Genomic DNA, 20,340 nt, shown 5'->3' on the forward strand with positions numbered 1-20,340 from the left:
GAAACCAAAGTAGCAGGGGAATGTGGCACTGCAGAGCAGCCCATTGCCTCTCACAAACCACAGGCAAGTGCATCTTTTGACTTAGTGTTCACTTCCAAATGCTTATCACCCTGCAGCTGCAGCCAGCTTAGCACCTAGACAAGAGAGTATGCAACTGCTGGTACTGCAAACACCTCTTTTCACCCTACTGCTGCCAAACAGAGCTTCCCTCCATGCCTGAGGGGAAGGCCTGCCAGCCTACAAGCAGCAGTGAGGTTTGGCTGCCTCTTCTCCACCAGAAAGGCTGTGAAAAGCCTGAGTGAAAGCAGAACACAGACTTGACACGCTGCAGCAAACCAGACGGATGGCTCACCTACCAGCAAACTCAACTGGGCTGCTGTTAGTCACCCATGTAAACTGTGGGATTTGATTCCAGCTGCCCTCACAAGGCATGATCCGCCTTGCAGGGTCAAAACATCAGCCACTCTCCGGCTACAAGAAGTCACACTTCTCACCCTCCCCCAAGAAGACAAGAAGCTAAGAGACAACTCACAGCATATAGGTTCTCTGATCCCAAACTCAACATCTGCCTGCTTTCCATTGAATCCAGAATCACTTTTGTACTTCCTCTTTTGCTACGGGAGGCACTGGCTGTCCACTTGCCTGTTTTGGCATATTCATAGTGCAGTTCAGCTTGGAAGGTGCCTCCACACTTCTGTATTTCTTCCCAGAATAATGTGCTCTTGCCTAGGAGAGTTCAAAAGCCCAGTTCTTCTCTTCCAGAAGATGTACATACAGCACTGACTTTCACTGAGGTTTCACCGAACAGTTGAAAACAGTGCTTTGTTCTGCTGAAGCATGCTCTGGAGTTGCTTTACTAATGACAGAGCCACTGAAAAGTTTTCAGCACCGGTTAGTCCTTTTAAGATACTCCTTAGTCCTAAAATATTAAGCACTTTTAAATAGATTTACATTTCTCTAGGGTGATCTGGGTAGGATTTGCAGCTCACTGCATTTAAAAGGCCTTTGGAATGATCACCTAAACAGGAAAAAAGCTAAATATTTAAAGGTAATCTACACACCAAAAATCATATCCAGGTCTCTTCCTCTAATTACTTTAACATCACATTGACCTATGCAGACACCTACATGCTAAGACAAACCCATTTCACTGAGATAAATTACATGACTCCAGTAGAGAGGAGCTCCTTTTCCCAGAAGTTATCTTGAGCACTAAGTGAGAACCACCTACCTACATTAGTTTTACAGTCAGTGAAGAAAGATGTTCTCACAAACAAACCTGATTCTGGCTATTTCTGAACTGCAGGACTTTGTTGCTTCTGGCACCAAGTGAAAATCCTGGCAAATTCTTGATGACATGTCAGGTGAAGACCAAAACATTATTGCTCCCTTACTCAACACAGAGCTCTCCGCAACCACCTCCCAGAGCTGTCAGTCAGAGAACTGAAGCAACAAGCAATCTACAGAGAACACGGAATGAGCTCCTTCCCTGAATGGCTTTTCTAAAGGGTGGATCTTTTTTCAAGCTGACAAAGAGGAAACATAGGAAGTTAGTCGTCTTTACCTACAATCCTTCATGAATACACCCATCCCACCTAAGATGTCTGTTGCAGTGACACAGCTGAGAGATTCTACTCTATATTTATACAGGCTAAAACCTCTTTTCATACAGCATTTTTCAGCAAAGCTCTCAAATAAGCATGTTATTAATTTAGACAGCAAATAGAATATAGAAATACTGCTGCTGTGTTAGTAAAATGTTGTAAGTACAGGCATAAACAAAGTTGTGTATTCAAGTGAATCAAACTTCTCATTTCAAATGCAATGACTTTCTGTCACTTTCAGAATGACTACTATCCAAGGCAATATAAATAAAATGGGGATTTCCACAAAAACTCCACCAGACTATGCTCTACTGAAAATACATTTACACTGTGCTTATTAGAAACTTATGCATAACCAAGATGTGTATTCTTGCAGATACCTTTTTATGGAAACTTGAACATAAAATATGCTTTCATTATCCCACAAACATTTAAAAGTTGAAAAGATACATAGTACAACATCCCAGTCTGACCACACCGGAAATATACAAGTTTGACTGTTGAAAGGTAATAGAAATACCAGTTCACAGACACCACACCTATATGAAATAGTAACTTTTAAGTATGACCAATAAAAGAACTCAAAACTAATGAGATTACGCCATTGTTTCCTGCCTGTGAAGAGAAGCTATTTTAGTTGAGTGAAGCTGAGCAAAGAAGAGGAAGTCTAAACCTTCTACAGATTTGGGGGCCATGAAAGAAGCATCTCTGAAGAAATTTTATAGAGCTCAAGAGGTGAGTAACAATCCCTTATGCCATGCTAACAAAGTGACTTGGATGTTCATGCATGCTGCTAAGAGACTTCTTTGTTCAGAAGCTGAACATGGGCATTAATTCTAGAACTAATGAAAAAATATTTCATTTTTAAATGTACTTTCAAAATATCAGCAGCATTCTATGAATAATATTTAAAGAAAAATTATTGCATTTGTAAAAGCTTAGTACCATAAATACTGTTGTTTAGGATTTTAACAAAAACTTTAAAAGTATGCAATAAATAAAAGCATTGGTAAGTACATTTATCACTAAAAGAAAAATGTTTGTTTTCATGAAACTAAAATCAGGAGATTGTGTTACTTAGTGTCTCTGTGATTCACTGAAAGTCATGCTCTGCTTGGGAAAATGCAAGCAAATGTAAGGGACAGACAAAGTAAAAAGGGGTATTGGGAAGAGAGATACACACATGGTGCTTTAAATGGAACCAATGTTACCTAACTCAAATTAAGAATCTGGAGGAAAAGATGTAATTGTGATTTTGCTGCGTCTTGTTCTCGTACAGGGCACCTAGCTGGCCTTCACAATTCACATTAGACATTCAGAATGTCAGTTATCATCAAAAAATTAAAAGATCGAGACAAGTAACAAAGGAATCATTCAGAATTAACACAGACAAGTCTTCCAGAAACCAGTGACTCCAGGGGCTCTTCAGCAAGTGCTTCAATCAATAGCAGTAAGTAAATGTTCCCATTATGAAAAATGGCAACTAGGGCAAAACCATCCACCCAGAGGCACCCAAAGATCTGCTTGGGCTGACCTGGGAGATATCAACCTGAACTCCATGCAGACAAGTACCAGTGAAAAATAAAATATCTCCAATTGTGTATAAATATACGAGACACGCTTTTTAAAAATCTCAACATTTCTTACCTACATAAATGTTACATTTTAGTTTCTTAAAAATTAATTGGCATGCACTTAAAAACAGTGTCTCCAACAACCAAGCAAAAAAACCCCAAAAACCAAACAAACCCTTTTTGTTATAGCAAGTCCATTCTTTGATGTATCTCAAAACTGTCACAAACTTGAAATAACCAGCAAACAAGGCATGGAAAGAAGATCACATGAGATTCAACTTCCTCTCTTCCCAAAGAAACAATTACAGTCACTGCAAGTCCAAAGGAGACAAGAGCAAAACCAAAACTAAAATCCATGATGTTTCTTAATATTCAAGTGATTTCTTCTTATACGTTAGTACTCAATCTACTTGCCAAATCACTCAGGATATTGAGCTTGGTAGCTCTGTACTGTCATACTCAATCACTAGCAAGAGAGAAAAAAACAGAACAAAAGAGAAAAAAAAGGACTTACAATGTGCAGGGGCGGGCAGGGGGGAGGTGTGGCTATTAAGCAACTTTTGGACAAATTTGTGCAGCAGTAGCGAAAGTGGAACAATGTGCCAGATAATATTTTAACTATGCTGATAGCACATGCACAACATTTTTTAGCATATGCCATCTAACATTCAATCGGTTTTGCTAGTATTCTTTAATTCTTTTATTTTTCTTACTTTTAGAGTTCTTTATCTAATGAAGAATTTGAAAAGCATTCATACAGATGGCCTCCAAATCTCTTTTTTGCATAACATACACAGCTTTTTCCATACAAAACATAAATTCTGTTGTATGTTGTAATATCCTACTCTGAGCAGAAAACACACCCTTTTTCGTTTTGTACAGCTGAAAAAAAGACCTTGAAGTTAAGGGTTATATATTTCTATGCATAACTTTTTTTATATGCATTTTTATCTGTAAACTGGAGAATTGTAAGAAAATTAGAAGCCCAAACTTCGTATTTCAAGGCAGCAACTAACCTATATGAAGACTTACCAGGTCATATTTAAGTTAGTTATTCCATGGGTACTCTTCTCAAAAGCAGCTGGTATTTGCCAGTGTCAAACCAGGATGCCAGATTAATAAACGCTGGTTTAACCCCCTATGCATTCCTGTAGTACTGAGAAAGTACTTGGTAACATTACAGAGAAAGCATTAACCAGATGGTCAGTAACAATAAACCTGTCTTTTAATGCATTCTTCACTTCTGGAAATAAAACACACAGGAGCTATGCATGCCTCTGCTCTTGAGTACAGTACTGGTGCCTAACAGATATGGTACTGTACTTCCTCAGCCGTTTGTCACAAGTGGGAAGATCAGACAAACAACTAACTTGTTTCTCCTCCTCCTCTTCACAAAGCTGCCACAGGACTGGGTAAAAGGCCAGACAAGAGGAACCCTCCCACATAAAGTCATGAAACTGTGACCACAGCAAGAGCCAGGAAAGTGCTGGGGGGAGAGTTAAACCAAGCACTCACGGAAACACCAGGTAAGGTTTGCCATCCTCATGGGCTCCAGAGCAAACCAGGGATCCTCTCCTTCAGCTCTCATTACCTCAGCCTGCACAGTGACATTTCAGATGTCCAACTCCTACGGCCATGAAGCCAGATGAAGGAACATAACCGTGCTCTGGGGTAGCTGGCTACCAGACAGCAACTTTTCCCTCCAAACAAATACTGTTCCCATATGGCCTGGCTGGAGACTGTGTTGCTTCTCTTCTTTTTACTTTTTTAAACAGGAAGTCTATTAATCTATTCATTTTATTCGTATGTTGGGTGGGTGGTTCTGATGCCCTGGGATTAAACACTGTATTAAAAGCTATGTAGATACTCAAACAGTTTTTTAAGTGTCTTTCATGAGCAAGCACCTGCTCCTTTGGGAATAAAGCAGGTCCTACACAGATGAAAGGCAAAGTCAATACTCTTTGTATATCCAAATGCAACTACATGTCATGCTGACTTGTTTCTATTCATAACTAGTTTTAGTCAAGAATTTTTTTAACAGAGACAGTTTAAGAAATGGTTTCTTTAGAAAGTAGCTCTCGTAGCTCAAGTACAACTACTTCAATCTAATAATCAGCTGCTGAGGCACACCTGAAATGTCAATCTTGACTTTTTGATTCCTTATATTAAAATGCCCCTTAAGTAATTAAAATATTTTATTAGCACAGGCTTATAAATACTATTTTCCCAAGTCTGACTATTCATATTTTTCCCTCAGAGGATGATAATATATTTACGTTCAGGAAAAGCAACAAAGCTAGCACATTTCAGAGCTAAACAAAAGTTTCATCACTAAACACCATCCTAAAACAATCTTCCTGTTTGTTTTTAAAGACAGATTTTATTTGACTGAGAATAACTTCCCATGTTTTATCTAATTTTAGGGTATTTATGGAATGCAACAACTATTCCTAAATTCAATTAAACTATGATGCCAGAAAATCCCCACCCAGAAGAATACAAGATTGCATCACTGGTCTTCTACAGCTTTGTGTTCATAGTGGGATTGTTGGTGAATGCCACTGCACTGTGGGTGTTCAGCTGCACTACCAAGAAGAGAACAACCATAACTGTATACATGATGAATGTGGCATTACTTGACCTATTTTTTATCTTTTCCTTGCCTTTTCGGATAATCTACCACGGGGCAGAAACGTGGCCTTTTGGAGATACATTCTGCCGGATTCTCGGGGCCTCCACTGTGTTTTATCCAGCCATTGCCCTCTGGCTGCTCGCTTTTATCAGTGTAGACAGATTCATGGCTATTGTCCAGCCCAAACATGTCAAAGAACTAAAAAATACAAAAAAAGCTGTGCTGGCTTGCACTGGAATCTGGATAATGACCCTCTCAACAACATCCCCACTGGTGTTTTTACGATCTGATCCGGACCAAGCCTCAAATTTCACCACCTGCATGAAAATGCTTGATATCATCCATTTAAAGGAAGTAAATACACTGAACTTCTGTCGTTTAATTTTTTTCTTTTTGGTTCCCTTGTTTATCATGATAGGGTGTTACCTAGTCATTATTTATAATTTTATTCATGGCAAGACTTCCAAACTGAAGCCTAAGGCCAAGGAGAGATCCATAAGAATTATAGTTACTCTGATTGCTCAGGTACTCATCTGCTTTGTACCCTTCCACATTTGCTTTGCCTTCCTGATGTTGCAAGATGAAAATACAATTTACAATCCCTGGGCAGCCTTTACCACCTTTCTCATGAATCTCAGTACATGCTTGGATGTTATACTGTACTACATTGTTTCCAAACAATTCCAGGCAAGAGTCATCAGTGTAATCCTTTATCGCAATTACCTTCGAAGTGTGCGCAGGAAAAGTTTTCGAACTGGAAGTGTAAGATCACTCAATAATATGAACAGTGAAATGATATAAAAAGAGAAAAAACATCAGGAGACTTTTACAATGTAAACAAGTGATTCTTTTTCCAAATTCTAGCACTTGGCTATACAGACTGTTCTATAACCAAAGGTAACAGATGTATTTGTTGCATTGTAAATATGACAGAAGCAGAATAATAACTGTACCTATTTTATTTGCTCAACATCTTTTGTTGTTTCATCTGAAATGAACTAAAACCTAGCATCAGTCTTAAGCTTTCCAATGCTTTTATCACCTCAAATGAATGAATATTGTCAGGTGTGAAAGTGACTATTAATATAATAAAGGAGACCAACACTGAAGAATTATGATGCAATGCATACATTAATTTTTTATATTTGCATAGTCAAATGCTCCTGAAACTACTGTATATCCCACACTTCTAAAATTAACTTCATTCTCTCAAGATCAAATTAATTATGATATAATGAGAAGGCATATGTAGGTAAAATTTATATTTTACTTAATAAAAAACTTATTTGATGTAGATTTCTTTGTAACTGACTAGATCCTGCAGTCATAAAAATACCATCAAAGGGTACAATGGTCAAATGGTTTATTACCTACCTGTGGGTATGATGTGCACATTAATGACACCTTACTTTTGCACAAAGTATCTTTTTAGTCATAGGAAAATATGAATTTCTCCAGACACATTAGCAGCCTATGTCCTAGCAACAAACTCAGTAACAAACATGAGCAACTGCAGCAGCTACTCAGGCTTTCAACTTCTTTTGAGTACTCACACACTACAAAAAATGTACCTTTATAATATCAAACACATGCTTTTTGTCCCTTATAATTCAGTCTTTAGATACTTTCAACAGTTGCTCTGGAAAAGTGGAAATAAAAAAGAAGTCTAATATAGTATTTAATATTAAAAATCTTACTCCAAGAGCTTCTATTATTACCTCAGAGTGTGCAACACATGGAAATTCAAGTCTCTGTGATCTCACCTGCCAGAAGCTTAATCACAAAGGATTGCAAGCTCTGTGGTTCTACTGCAATATGCACATTTTCCATTAAGTGCAGAAATCTCAAACACAGGTTATGCACAACTGAACCACTGAACAGCTTAAAGCTGTAAGAACTTCAGCTGCAACCACGAAATGGAGTAACAAGCTCTGGCACTCAATTTTTGAAAAACATACAAAATATCAATATGAAAAGCATATGCATTTAAAAGAACATAAAGCACATGACCTACAGTTCTGCTGCCTTTCTGATTTAAAATAGAAATTAGCACAACCTGATTCTAGTTTTTACAAACTGAATGGATCCAAACAATTTAGACTGAACAAATACAGCAATAATTTGTGCGCAGCAAGCCATGTTGCAATCATGTTAACAGAGGAAATGAGACGAACGTATTGGACACTAATCATCATGTGGATAAATTATATTATAGCTAAGAAATAAACGTTCGAATTTACAGTAATTGTGCCAAGAACATTTACACTTCAGTTCAAAAGATGATTAATTTGAAGTGTTAGATGAAGAAAGGCTTTTTAAAATAAAATCTTCAGAAAAGAATCCCTTCAAACTGTATCTAAAATAACTAAATCATTAGAAGCTACTTACAAACCAGAAGGCAAGCTGTTGATGGTGATGCCAAATATATACTGAGTGATTTCTACAAGGAGGAGATCAAACAAAGCTGAGAGCATCCAAGCGCCCAGTAAAAAAGACTGGAAAGAAAAAGGTTAATTTGAATCAATTCAACAGTTTCAAAATAAGGTTTTAATATACCTCTAAATATAAGAAAAATAAGAAAACCTCTACACTAGTTCAATTGAGACAGAATCAATCTTTAACACAACATAATTCCAAGTCTACTTGTCTAGATATTGAAGAATCAAGAAGATTGTTTCCAGTTGATGGATTTGAATTAAAATTAAATAAAAATTGATGGATCTGATATCTTACAACTGATACAGCTGCAAACAGTAATTAGAATAATCCACTGACTCTAAGATATTATCAATATAAATTTAAATTTATTAAAACCAAATTATCTTTTAAACCCTTTAACATATATTTCTATACAACATGCTACAAATAAAACTGCAGTATTCATCCAACAGTACAAGACTAAACCATATAGAAAAGTTTCTATTAAAAACCCCTCAAAATTGGAACTTACTGAAAATTTTCTGCTGCCATATCTTCTTTCAAATATTCTAAAGTTGTAAATGAGCAGACTGCTGCAGAATGTGTCTTTCAAATCAAGACATATTGTTCTTCCACATACAAGTCTCCAAATCTGGAAGGTTAATGATCATCATGTTAAGCCAGTCTTCCTTCAAGAAAATTCTTTACAGAATTTGTGCTCAGAGAGAATGCAATCCTGGAGTCAGATAACAGGCATGCAGAACAGTTAAGGAGGGAAATACAGAGAGTAGAGAGTAGAATGTTATGGAGAGTTCAAGAAGTCTCTTTAAAATATTTTCAAGGCAGATGTCTGTTGAAATAAATGAACAATTGAAATTAACTGAAATACACTTTTAGGTTCCTAAAAGATTTACACTTAAAATAAAAATGTAAATCACAACCCCAGTGAATTTAGAATTATAGAAAAATATTTTTGAAGCAACCTCTAGATACAAACTAGTACAGTGTAATTGTTCTAAGAAGGTCTAATCAGATTAGCTTGCTCAGGGCCGTGTCAAGTTGAGCCTTGAATATCTCTAAGGACTGAAACTGTTCCTCTGTTCCACCAGTCTTACAGTAAAAATCTTTTTCTTTAAATGGAATTTCTTGTATTTCAATTCAAGCCCATTGCCTCTTGTCCTTTCACTGGGCCTGGCTCTGGCTTTTTTGCTGCCTCACATTAGGTATTTACACATAGAGCTAAGATCTACCCTAAACCTTCTCTTCCCCAGCTTAAACGACCCCAGCTCTCTCAGCCTCTCCTCATACACCAAATGTTCCAGCCCCTGACCACCCTGGTGGATCTCCACTGGACTCTCTGCAACATGTCAAGGTTAATTTTGTACTCAGGAGCCCAGCACAAGAGACAACACTTCGGACTGCTCTCATTGAGACTGAACAGACGTGATCACCATCCAGGCCTCCTTGTGAGGCTCTTCCTAATGCAGCGCAGGATACTGTTGGGCTTCTTAGCCACAATGCTGCTCTGCTGGTTCATGTTCAATTTAAGCTGCCACCATGACCCTCAGGGCTTTTCTTGTAAAGTGATTTCCAGCAGCTCAGTCCACAGCCTGTACTGGCTCATGGTGTTACTCCTCTCTGATGCAGGAGTTTTGCATTTGCCTTTGCTGAACTAGGGTTCCTATTGACCTTTTCTCCCACTCTAAATGGCTGCAGAACTAACAGGTGTAACAACTACAAATCCAAGTCTTACATCACCCACAGGCTTGTTGAGAGAATGCTATGTCCTACTGCCAAAGTTATGAATGAAGACACTAAACAGCATTGGCCACAATCCACTTCACTCACCATTCTCACTATCCCATGTCAACATGCCCAATTTTAAATCCTAGCCTGGGTACCACCCCTCCTGAAGTCAGACTGGCAGGGCTATGACCTTGCAGCTGAATATTTAATGACATGCACTAACTAAGCAGCCCTCACACAGACTGTGAAAGGCTTCTAGCCTTACTGCTCTTTGCTTTAGCCAGCTTAAAAAATACATAGATATGATGTAATAAAAGATACAATACGATCTTTTATACACAGCATCTTCACTGCTCTTGAGGGCCCTCTGTATGGAGACAAGGACCTTTCAGTTCAAAGCACATACTTTGCCTTCCAAGTCAAATGTATTCTTCTTCAACTGTTCACTTTAATTTGTGTGCTCTCTACCAGCTTTAAGAAGCATTAAAATCCAACATCCAAAACGTTTGTTCAGCCCCTGAAAAAATTCCTTTCCACTAAAAACATCCTTGCAGGTGAATTTATTCTAAACCAATTTTCTTTTAAGAGTTCTCATTTGAATATTAGCACCAGAGAGGAGTTAAACAATCTACTCTCTCTGATCTCAGACGTAAACAGGGATATAGTAGTTTGCCCCAAAGGCTGTGGTAATAAGTGAAACAATCTCATTAAATAAAAAATCCAAATTTACAAATTCCCTAAAGCATCACAAGAGAAGTGTCATAGCTTTTACAGATACTTGCAAGTGTTTATGGTTAAGATACACTAAAGATGTTTTTTTTGAATAAAATGCAGCTACTACTGTTTTTCAGCAGATCAAACATATGGAAAGAGAGAATTCCTCTGAAGACAAATAGCAAAGCAAACTAATAAACAAATCTCAAACCCACACAATTTCCATTTAAACTTGATTAGTTTCTCAGACTTTTTCACTCCCCTCCCCAAATACCTGGCTGTAACATTTTTAAAAGGCAGACATAGTTTATGTATTTTCACTGCACTGCATCAGCAAGACACTTGGAAAATATGAGTAGTGCTCTTGCAGAGTTGCAATTTATTATTACAATAAAGCTCTTGTTCTTGACAAGAAAGATTATAGAGTGCAATAGCACAGAGCATCACTAGATAGGTCTAATAATCTTTTAAAGCTTACAGGCTACAGCTGGCATCCTCAGACATTAAGCTGACTACATATCTTTTGTTTGATGCAATTGTAAAATGTGTGGGGCAAGATAAACACAGAGGCATTTGCTGACTCTTCTCTATTGAGCAGTAGTTTGCCACTTCCAAAACTTAAAAACATCCCAAAACCAATATCCACAGAGTTTATCTAATCATTTTAAAGCACATTATTTCAACATTTAAAGCTGATACTACAGGATCCTTAATTAAATTTAAAATAAAACCTTACAAGGTATAATACCTAAAAGATAGAGTATCTTAGTTTGAAACAGGAATGAATAAGAAATTAACCAAATCAGCTGATTATTGAAGAGCATGACAAACTCCCCCATCACCTGGAATTTTCTATTTAGAAGCAGCAGTTCTATTCAACAGGCAAAGTTTAGTTTTCCACAACAGTTTGTTAGAGAATGAAAGTTATGGCCTCCATTGTTAAAATAAATAATTTATAAGCTGCATGCCTAATCAAAATAGCCCTCTTCAGCCTCAAAAATTAAGCACAATAAGATACTGACATTCATTTCAAAATACTTGTATTATTAAATGGGTTAAGTCACACTTCATTGACAACAAGTTTCCAAATGCCAATCAATGCCTGAAAGGAAAAACAACATGAACCAAGTAATTTCCCAGACAAGAAAAAGAAGTGAAAAGCTATGCTGATTGTTTCAGATCAGTTTTTCTCATGTTTTCAAAAAAAGTAGCATGCTGGGGTGACATTAAAAAAGGTAATAACAAGCTGGTCTACAGCAGTGAACAGAGGGAAAGAACCAGAAGACAAACAGACTGTAGGGAAGAATTGCATGGAAGACCACAGTTTGCAGTCTCTTTCCACACAAAGTGAACACTCTTACCTGAAAATCCTCTTTTACAGCTTGTAGGTTATACGCAAAGAACTTCTGATAATGTTGGAAGAGCAGAGTCAATAGAATCGAGATGGCACTTGGGACTATTAACAAACTCTTTGACAAAGGCGCTTTATCTTAAAGACAAAACAAATAAACAATCAAAGAATTTTAGAAAAAGGTCTTTCACATTCAGAAAGTGACATATTTAAACAGGTGACTGGAAGACACAACAGCAGTGACATCACTTGACTTTTCAGCTCAACAACTTCCCAAGTTCTCAAAAACTTGCATATAGATAGGAAGAACACACTAACCAAAGGAAATGTTTAGAGATATTAATGACAGTTAAATATGAATGAGACATTTTGTTTCCAACATTGTCTCATGAAATTGGCTACAACTAAACCGAAGTTCTTTGCACCTACAGAGGTCATGTCCTCCTACACTGCCCTCCTAAGGCTCAATCACATTTCAGGAAATAAAATAATCACTCTTTTTTCTAGCAAAATGCACATACACATCTAGTTAAATACTTCTGTTTCCTTTGCATTAGGGATTAAGATTAGCTTTTTCTTAGAGGCTGTGAAGCAGGAACCACCTGAATAAACGGACTTTTTCACCACTGTGCTTAGATCCACCATTCAAGGAAACATATCTAAGTCAATTTACATGATCCTCCTTCCATTCAATCATTACAAATATTCATAAAGAAATTACTAGATCAGGATGTTTGCGGAATCAGAACTTCTTTCCCTCTAGGGACACGACTTTCAGAAAGGACACTCAGAAGAAAGCAAGCAAAGAACAGCAAAATCTGCAATACACATTTCACATTTACTAAAATCTGCCAAGTAGAATATCCAGCAGGAGCACAGCCAGCAATTCACCCTAACCTGTTGGTGCAGTTGATTCAATAAAACATAAACTCTTGCCCAACAACTCAAGCCAACACTGAGACTCTGAAATATTATTTATTCTGTGACTTTTCTACTTTTCACATATGCAACCTGAATCATATTTACTTCCTTTCCAAACACCTCAGCTATGGCACAGAATCCATTCATTTTCAGACAATTGTTTTTATGGGGCACTACAAAATACATAGCTCTGTTGTCGTTCTTCTTAATATAATAAAAGGAGCAATGAGATTACTTTAAAAGTACTAATGGGGAGTAAAGAGCAAGAGCACAGGAGGAACAAAAGTGCATGAAACAGTGTAGTACAATAAACATTTACTACTTGTCCAGATCAAAGTGAGTACCATGAACAATGTTTTCAACATCTGCTGCACACTAGAACAGTGAACTGCTCAAAAAAGCAGATGGCAATAGGCACCAAAGAGAAGATTTTAATTATGGCACAATCCCACTGCCATTGAAAATATGGTTCTTGCTACACAGTTTAGGCACTATCCTCATCCAAATATTAACTGATGACATCAAGAATTACTTTGATGGGCACTGTTAGCTGTTCAGCACCTTAAAGTCTGCAGTCTTCTGATGTTCACCACGTGATGAAAACATTTCTATGTCTATCATAATGAAAACTTTTTCTTAAAACTATTATTTCAGTCCACACCCACACCTTTTGAGTTCGTTATTCAAACATGCAGTTTCCATTTAAACAAGTATGGCCTTGAAGAACCATCCATTAACAGAAATTAAGCAGTGACTTGGATTGACACAGGTTGATGTCACTATGCTAAATATAAGCTCTACTTTTGTGATTGTATGAGATACTCAGGCAGAAACTCTGCCTGATTCTTCTTTTTAATGCAAGAAAACCGTCCACATTTCAGTATCTTTCTTTGGGGATTTTTTTGTTGTCCAAAAATAAAGTCTATATTTTTTAGACATCATTTTTTTAAAAATTATTCATTCCTCTGATTCAGTTGGGCTGTACAACACCGGGCAGAAAAAGAAGCTGGAGCTTCCTGAAAGCTACAACGCAGACAATGCATACACATATTCACTTGAAACCTCAAGCAATACTCCTTCAGTTATTACCTTAGTTAAATTAACATTTCTAAATGTGAAAAGGTCAATTTTATAATCAGGATACATGTTTTTGATATTTGGAAGTACAGCCTAATTCAGAAGAATTGTCATAGTCACAACAGTAAACATTTCTGAACCAAAGTTTGATAACTGTTATTTGACTATCAAATGCATTTATGTTATTTCATGAATTTTAAGAAATTTTCACAAGAACTAATTAATCCTATAAAACTTTTTACATAAGGATCACATTACTACAGACACACATGACAACAAAGTCTCTAGATATCCCACCATGACTATATTTTTCTATACAGGTTTAACATGTAGATTTTGCTGCAATTTTTTTATTGTTAGATCATTTTTACATTACAGGTAATATACACTTGAAATACTTTATCCTATGAAGTTAATTCCTAATTTGAATGTTTTCAAAAATAACCAACCAAATCTTATCTCTTTTCTCCAAAAGTGTGAACACACATTTTTATTAAGAAACTCCTTTTAACTTTCAGCTTAGACACTTTAAACCCTGATACAGAGGAAAATACTTATCAGTAGACATGTCATCAAGTGAAAAACCATAGAAGCAATTAGCCTGTGAATCTGACTGCCACCCACAGGGAACATCACCTGAGAGACGGAAACTTCTACTCTCCAGCTTCTCATAATGTCATCATGGTTGAGAAGTTTGTTCTTGTCTGGTCAACTTGAAAAATATGATAATGCATCCTCTGAAATTCTTTTTTCCAAGTGTTTCACGGCACAGTCTAGCAGTTTGGTTTATCCCTCAACAGCATATAGATCCTTTCCAAGGACCACTATGAGGCCGCGGGGAAGGATCAAACTTCCCATTCCTATGGAATGCCTCAATGGTGTCAGACCAAAAATGACAAACAATGCCAGATTCTGCACAATCGGGCATTCTGACATCCAAGTCAAATTCCTTACTTATAATGCAAAGGTAAAATTTAGAAAGCAGAATTCTAATCTAATGAATGTGCAACCATGTGTGAGATGGAAATAGTTACCACAAACCTACCAGGGCACCAGTCCACTGGCAGCACCAATGCAAATGCACACAAGAAGGAGAAAACACAATGACTCTATACTACACAGAGAGAGAAAAAAAAAAAAAAAAAAAAAAACAAAAAAAACACAACTCATTTTGACCTTGAAAGTTAAAATACATCAAATACTGTCTTCAAAGATCTCGGAATAAAATTACAATCCCAAAGTGCTCCTTAAGTGGCATTTTTTTCAAACAACAGGCAGTAATAGCACTGATGCCGCAACATATCTACTGAGTGTCCACCTAAGTACACAGAGAAATTTTGTTAATAACCAGTAGAATATGCCCATGCTATGATGAAGAGTAAGCAATTGGCTTCCACTACAGATCTTTGCTTCTTCCTGGCGCAATGCAGAAGCTGCCCCCCAAAACTCCTCTCAAAATCTCATGGGCAAGTGTTCCAACCTTCATGCTACCAACTGTACAGTGCAAAGCTGAGCCTGAAATGTGACATAAATGAAAAAAAACAAATCTAAGCTTCCACATTCCACCCCTGCACTTACTACAAAGCCCACAGATCCTATTCTTCCACAACCTACTTACTACTCTGCTGGTTGCCAGTGCCTCTTTTAAAGTACAGAAGGTGAAGGATACACAAGTGTCCATCTGTCACAAACTGCGGGGGAGGTTTATGGCACAACTCCCTTCAGAAATCACCCCTGCACTAATGGTAAGAATGAGAAGCTACAGCAACAGCCACAGTTTTTGAAATTATTTCCTGTCCCTGCCTGTTCACTAGTCACAGGTGAAGAGGAGACAGCAGATGGGCATAGCAAAACAGGCAGCCAGACAAAGCTACGGTCGGCAGAAGAGCTCTTGCAGGAACAACTTCACACCCTGGGCTGCTATTCCAGGCTCAAGACTCAAGTGTTGACTTGGGAGAGGATCTCATTGCCAGCTGATGTGAAGTGATGAGCCAGCTGATGAGCAGTGGCTGCAAAAGCTCAAATTAGCTCAGAGCAATTTCTGTGGGGAAAAGCCCTACTGAGCTTACACCACAGCTGCAGACAAAATATGCTGTGTAACAACTCTTTTTTTCCACTATCATCTGCAACTTTCCCAAACCCAGCCGCTATAAGGCAGGCACATCACTTTCAAACAGAAAATTGACTGCTGGGAGCTACTATAATGGCACAAAATACCCACAAACCAGTTTTTAAATGTTTATGTGTAGCACTGTAGAATTTAGACGGTGGTTGCTGCTACCTTTCCCAATAAGCATCCCTTCTGGAAAAGCTGCTTGGGTAGGCACTCAGGCAAAGCAGTCAAGTCCACACACCACACATACCACAGCTAGCTCAGTGAAGAGAGGCAAGAAGGGTCTTCTCTATGAAAAGTTCCTGCAATGGTTTATTATGTCCAGCACACTGAAGGGATCAGGGACAGAAGACCAAGATCAAAGGTGTGCACAAGGTTAAGTATGGGATCAGGAGCCAATGGTCTGAGGGCAAGGGGCAGTACAAGGGCAGGGCAAAGAGCAAAGCCTTATAGGGACACAGGGGCAGACCACCAGGGATACCACAATCAATGGGGAAACAGGGAAAGGAGAAATCACAAGAACTAGGGATATATGGGGAAAGCAAAACTGAGGCAGATCAAGGTAGTGTTGCAGCGTGCACTAGTTGCAGACTAGTGGGAAGTCTTTTCTTTCAGCCTAGGTGGGGAAACTCTGTGGTATATTCTTCTAGGGCAAAGCCTTGGGTGTTTCCCTGAGGGGTTCAAAGGTTTCCACACTTATACACAGGATCTGTGAATTAAACCATAACTGATACAGATCTGAATGCACAGTACTTCCCAAATGCACTTATGGAATCAACATTTTGGGTGGTTGTTTTTCCTGCATTAAACCAACACATGGATATTAATCTATTATATTCCACGACTTATCCAGGAACTTGCAGTGGGCTCAGCAGCCAGCAGTGATGTTTATTTGCAAGTGAAAATGGTAAGAGTATCACTGCAGGAACAGTTTTTCACCAAATGCTTCTAAATTCAATCCAGAAGCTGAGAGGTGAATAATACCAGTATTAAGAAAGTTAATAGAGAAACCTGTGATCATGCTTTAATTTTTTTTTTTAAAGACAGAGGTAAGACTGTAATCAAACCACTTGCCTATACATTTACTGTTTAGAAAACTGCTAGGTGTAGCCTAGGCCACAAACTATTAAAAAAAAGGAGATAAAAAAAGAAAAATTAAAAAAAAAGAAAACCTTTGTTTCTAAAAGCAACACTTGAAATAGAAACTAACAAGTAACAAAAATATTTACCCCATTCAGCAAACTTTTCTTCCAACCAGAAAACCATGTTACCATTCTACTTTTAGTATACACTGTCAGAAATATCAGGTACGGCTACACCACAAGACCATCTGGAGATCCCCACACGAGCTTGAAATGAAATGAGCTAGCTCTGCAGAAGCAGAATAGCCACAGTTTTGTGGTCTTCAATGCTATGCTGCTCCCAGAGCTCAAGCTAACCAGGCTGCACTGTGGCATGCTGATGTACAAGCTAATTTGCTTTCCCATATAGCATTGTATTGCATAATACTGTTACGTACAAAAGTCTTATGTATTCAGTACATGCTTCATTTTTCCTTCACTCAAAGCACTAATTTACATAGCTTTATTATTTTCCTGACACCTCTGCACAACAGAGTTCAGTCCTGCCAGTTATGCAAGCAGAGGAGCACAGAGATGCCTTCTTGCCTTGGGGATTTTTAACAAATTGCTAGCACTGCACTACAAGGTTCACAGAGGTAAAAGCCTAAGTTAGACTAGCGAGTTCAAAGGATTCTCCTCACTCCTACTACAAGAAATAGCTTGTGTGCAGCAGTCAAAGTAATCAAATATTTTCCTGATATAACAAGTGTATATGCTTTAAAAGATGGACTCAAATTTTACCTTATAACAACTAACTCTTAGCAGATTTTCCTCCTAGACTTCTGTGTGGTACATTAACAGCATGAAGAATATTGAAAGGGGATATTACAATGTCTGCAGAAAGACTTTGTGCTGGTCTAACTGGTTTAAACAGTGGGTAAGGCCTTTGTGTCTCATAATGGAAAGCCTTCCTGTACATCATACTTTGCTCCTGGGATGCAGCCTCTTGGCAAACTAAGCAGCACTACAGTAAAGCAAACAGCCAGGCCATTCACACACTCGCATGCGAGCCTTTGCAGAACTGCTCAAGTGTTTCAGCAGCATTGTTCACGGGACCAAAGCTGCCAGCACACTGCAACGCAAGCAACCAGCCTGGGTCTGGCACCACAGCCCACCTCTCAAGCACACCTAAAGCCAGCTGCTGCCAGGATGCCCCCTGAGAACACTGCAATGCTCTTGGACAAGTCAGCTCAAGTCATTTAGTGTTCTGATGAGCCATTTGCATCTGTCTGTGCTGTGTCTCCTATTAGTACCCAGAGCATACCAGCTTCTCCAATATTCCAGATAACAGAAACAGTTTCCATACAAGGGCAAACTGGCTTTGTCCTTTGTTTCCTGGCTTCCCTATCTCATAGTTGTACCATGTACCAGGTATGTTTATTTTTACATTTACATCTTTTCGTACCAACATTATAGATATTATTTGGTCTGTCAGAGATGGCACAGCAGGCTGCAGGAGCCTTCAGCACAATTGTTATTGCTGCTAAACCAGGTGTCCATTAATTTTATTCAGGGTCACTGATACAGGTCCCATTATCTACCAACACTGCCTTCTGCCAGAGGTTCCCAAGTGCCAGGGGCAGAACACACACCTACAATTCCCTGGTGCAACATCCAATCTATTAACTACCTGAACCATGAGATTCTGTGCATCAGTGACAGAACCCCACACTCCTGCTGCTACTGCAGCAACTTCTGCTACACACACAGAACCAAGCCTGAGGGCACAGGGACACCAGAAAGTGCCACAGTTGTGCCCCAGGTGAGCATATGTCACTGAACCTAATTCCATGCCTCTACTAGAGTTTCTCAGTGCACTTGTACCAGTCAAGTCTTATTGTAAAAAACCCACTTTAAGTCAACAGGTAAGTTCAGTAAGACTGTATGTTGTATTCATTTTTGAGATGGAAAAAAATGTACAACACTGGGAATGAAGCTGTGTCAGGGAAAGTTCAGGTTAGAAAGGTTTTTTAGCTAAAGAGCAACCAGGCACTGGCACAGGCTCCCCAGTGAAGTGGGACACCAGCCTGACAGAGTTCAAGAAGCATTTGGACAATGCTCTCAGGCACACTGTGTGATTCTTGGGCTGTCCTGTGCAGGGCTAGAAGTTGGTCTTGATAATCCTTGTGGGTCTTTTTCAGATCAGGATATTCCATGATTCTGTGATTTTCTTTCTGCAGAATGACATATTATCTAGGTTTTTTCCCTACCACAAGTATGTTTCTTACGACAAGCATTTCCCACTCATCCTTCTGATGGACCAAACCTGGAAAAACTTGTAAATACCGATCATGACCTTCCACCCATTCAGTCTCACAAGGATACTTTTCCTCCTACATTGTTTCTCATACAATTATACACAGACACAGGCTATTGAAAAGTCCCTCTACCATATCTATTGGGGGGCAAGGGGAGGGATGAAAAATCAGGAGCTGGAAATCAAGGCAGAGTATTATCAGATCCATCTGAAAAAACACTCTCCCTTTCTTTGGATTCCTCATACAAAATACAGCTACAACTAACATCCCTTTTTAAATGCTAGAATTATTCCCCCCTAGTCAGAGGATGTCTTCGCACTCAAAGGGGTTTCACAAAATCAATTAGGTTGGAAAAGACCTCTGAGATCATCAAGTCCAATCTGTGACCAAACACCATCTTATCGACAAGACCACGGCACTGAGCACCACATTTCAGTCTTTTCTTAAACACCTCCAGGGACAATGACCCCATCACCTCCTCAGGCAGCCCATTCCAATATCTAATTATCCCTTCCGTGAAGAAATTGCTCCCAGTGTTCAACCTGAACCTTCTCTGGTACAGCTTGAGACTAAGTGCTCTTAGTCTGGTTACTTGCTGGTTCCCTGGGAGAAGAGACCAACTCCCACTTCGCTTCCTTTCAGATACTTGTAAAGAGTGGTAAGATCACCCCTGAACCTCCTTTTCTCCAGGCAGAACAACCCCAGCTCCCTCACCCACTCCTCATAGGACATGCATTCCAGGTGCTTCATCAGCTCCATTGCCCTTCTCTGGACATGCTACCCCAACGTCCTTTCTAAATTGAGGGGCACA

The 20,340-nt window shown here is 38.6% G+C and overlaps 2 protein-coding genes across 3 annotated transcripts in view; one reads left to right on the forward strand and one right to left on the reverse strand.

Annotated features, from left to right (window-relative positions):
- UBAC2 (UBA domain containing 2) overlaps positions 1-20,340 on the reverse strand; it is an 87,665-nt gene that overhangs the window by 66,211 nt on the left and 1,114 nt on the right. Inside the window, exons 2-4 of the mRNA XM_083854308.1 lie at positions 12,050-12,177; positions 8,761-8,880; positions 8,199-8,305 (exon numbers count right to left, since the gene is read on the reverse strand). Of these exons, the coding sequence (XP_083710434.1) occupies positions 8,199-8,305; positions 8,761-8,880; positions 12,050-12,177 (355 nt within the window). The remainder of the gene's footprint in view (positions 1-8,198; positions 8,306-8,760; positions 8,881-12,049; positions 12,178-20,340) is intronic.
- Positions 2,174-7,046, forward strand: GPR18 (G protein-coupled receptor 18). Of its 2 annotated transcripts, XM_083855496.1 has the most exons (4): positions 2,202-2,339; positions 2,884-3,054; positions 4,576-4,704; positions 5,602-7,046. In XM_083855496.1, exon 4 carries the CDS (start codon positions 5,646-5,648, stop codon positions 6,609-6,611), a length of 966 nt encoding a protein of 321 aa, XP_083711622.1. In that variant the 5' UTR covers positions 2,202-2,339; positions 2,884-3,054; positions 4,576-4,704; positions 5,602-5,645; the 3' UTR covers positions 6,612-7,046. The 2 variants fall into 2 exon arrangements, with proteins under 2 accessions (XP_083711623.1, XP_083711622.1); XM_083855497.1 differs by lacking the exon at positions 2,884-3,054 and having other exon boundaries at positions 2,174-2,339.

This window comes from Zosterops lateralis (assembly GCF_965231275.1).
Source record: "Zosterops lateralis genome assembly, chromosome: 2".
Lineage (NCBI taxonomy): Eukaryota > Metazoa > Chordata > Aves > Passeriformes > Zosteropidae > Zosterops > Zosterops lateralis.

Excerpts from the sequence above, each read along its gene's own strand:
- GPR18 (XM_083855497.1), top strand. The coding sequence starts at position 5,646 with ATGATGCCAGAAAATCCCCACCCAGAAGAATACAAGATTGCATCACTG.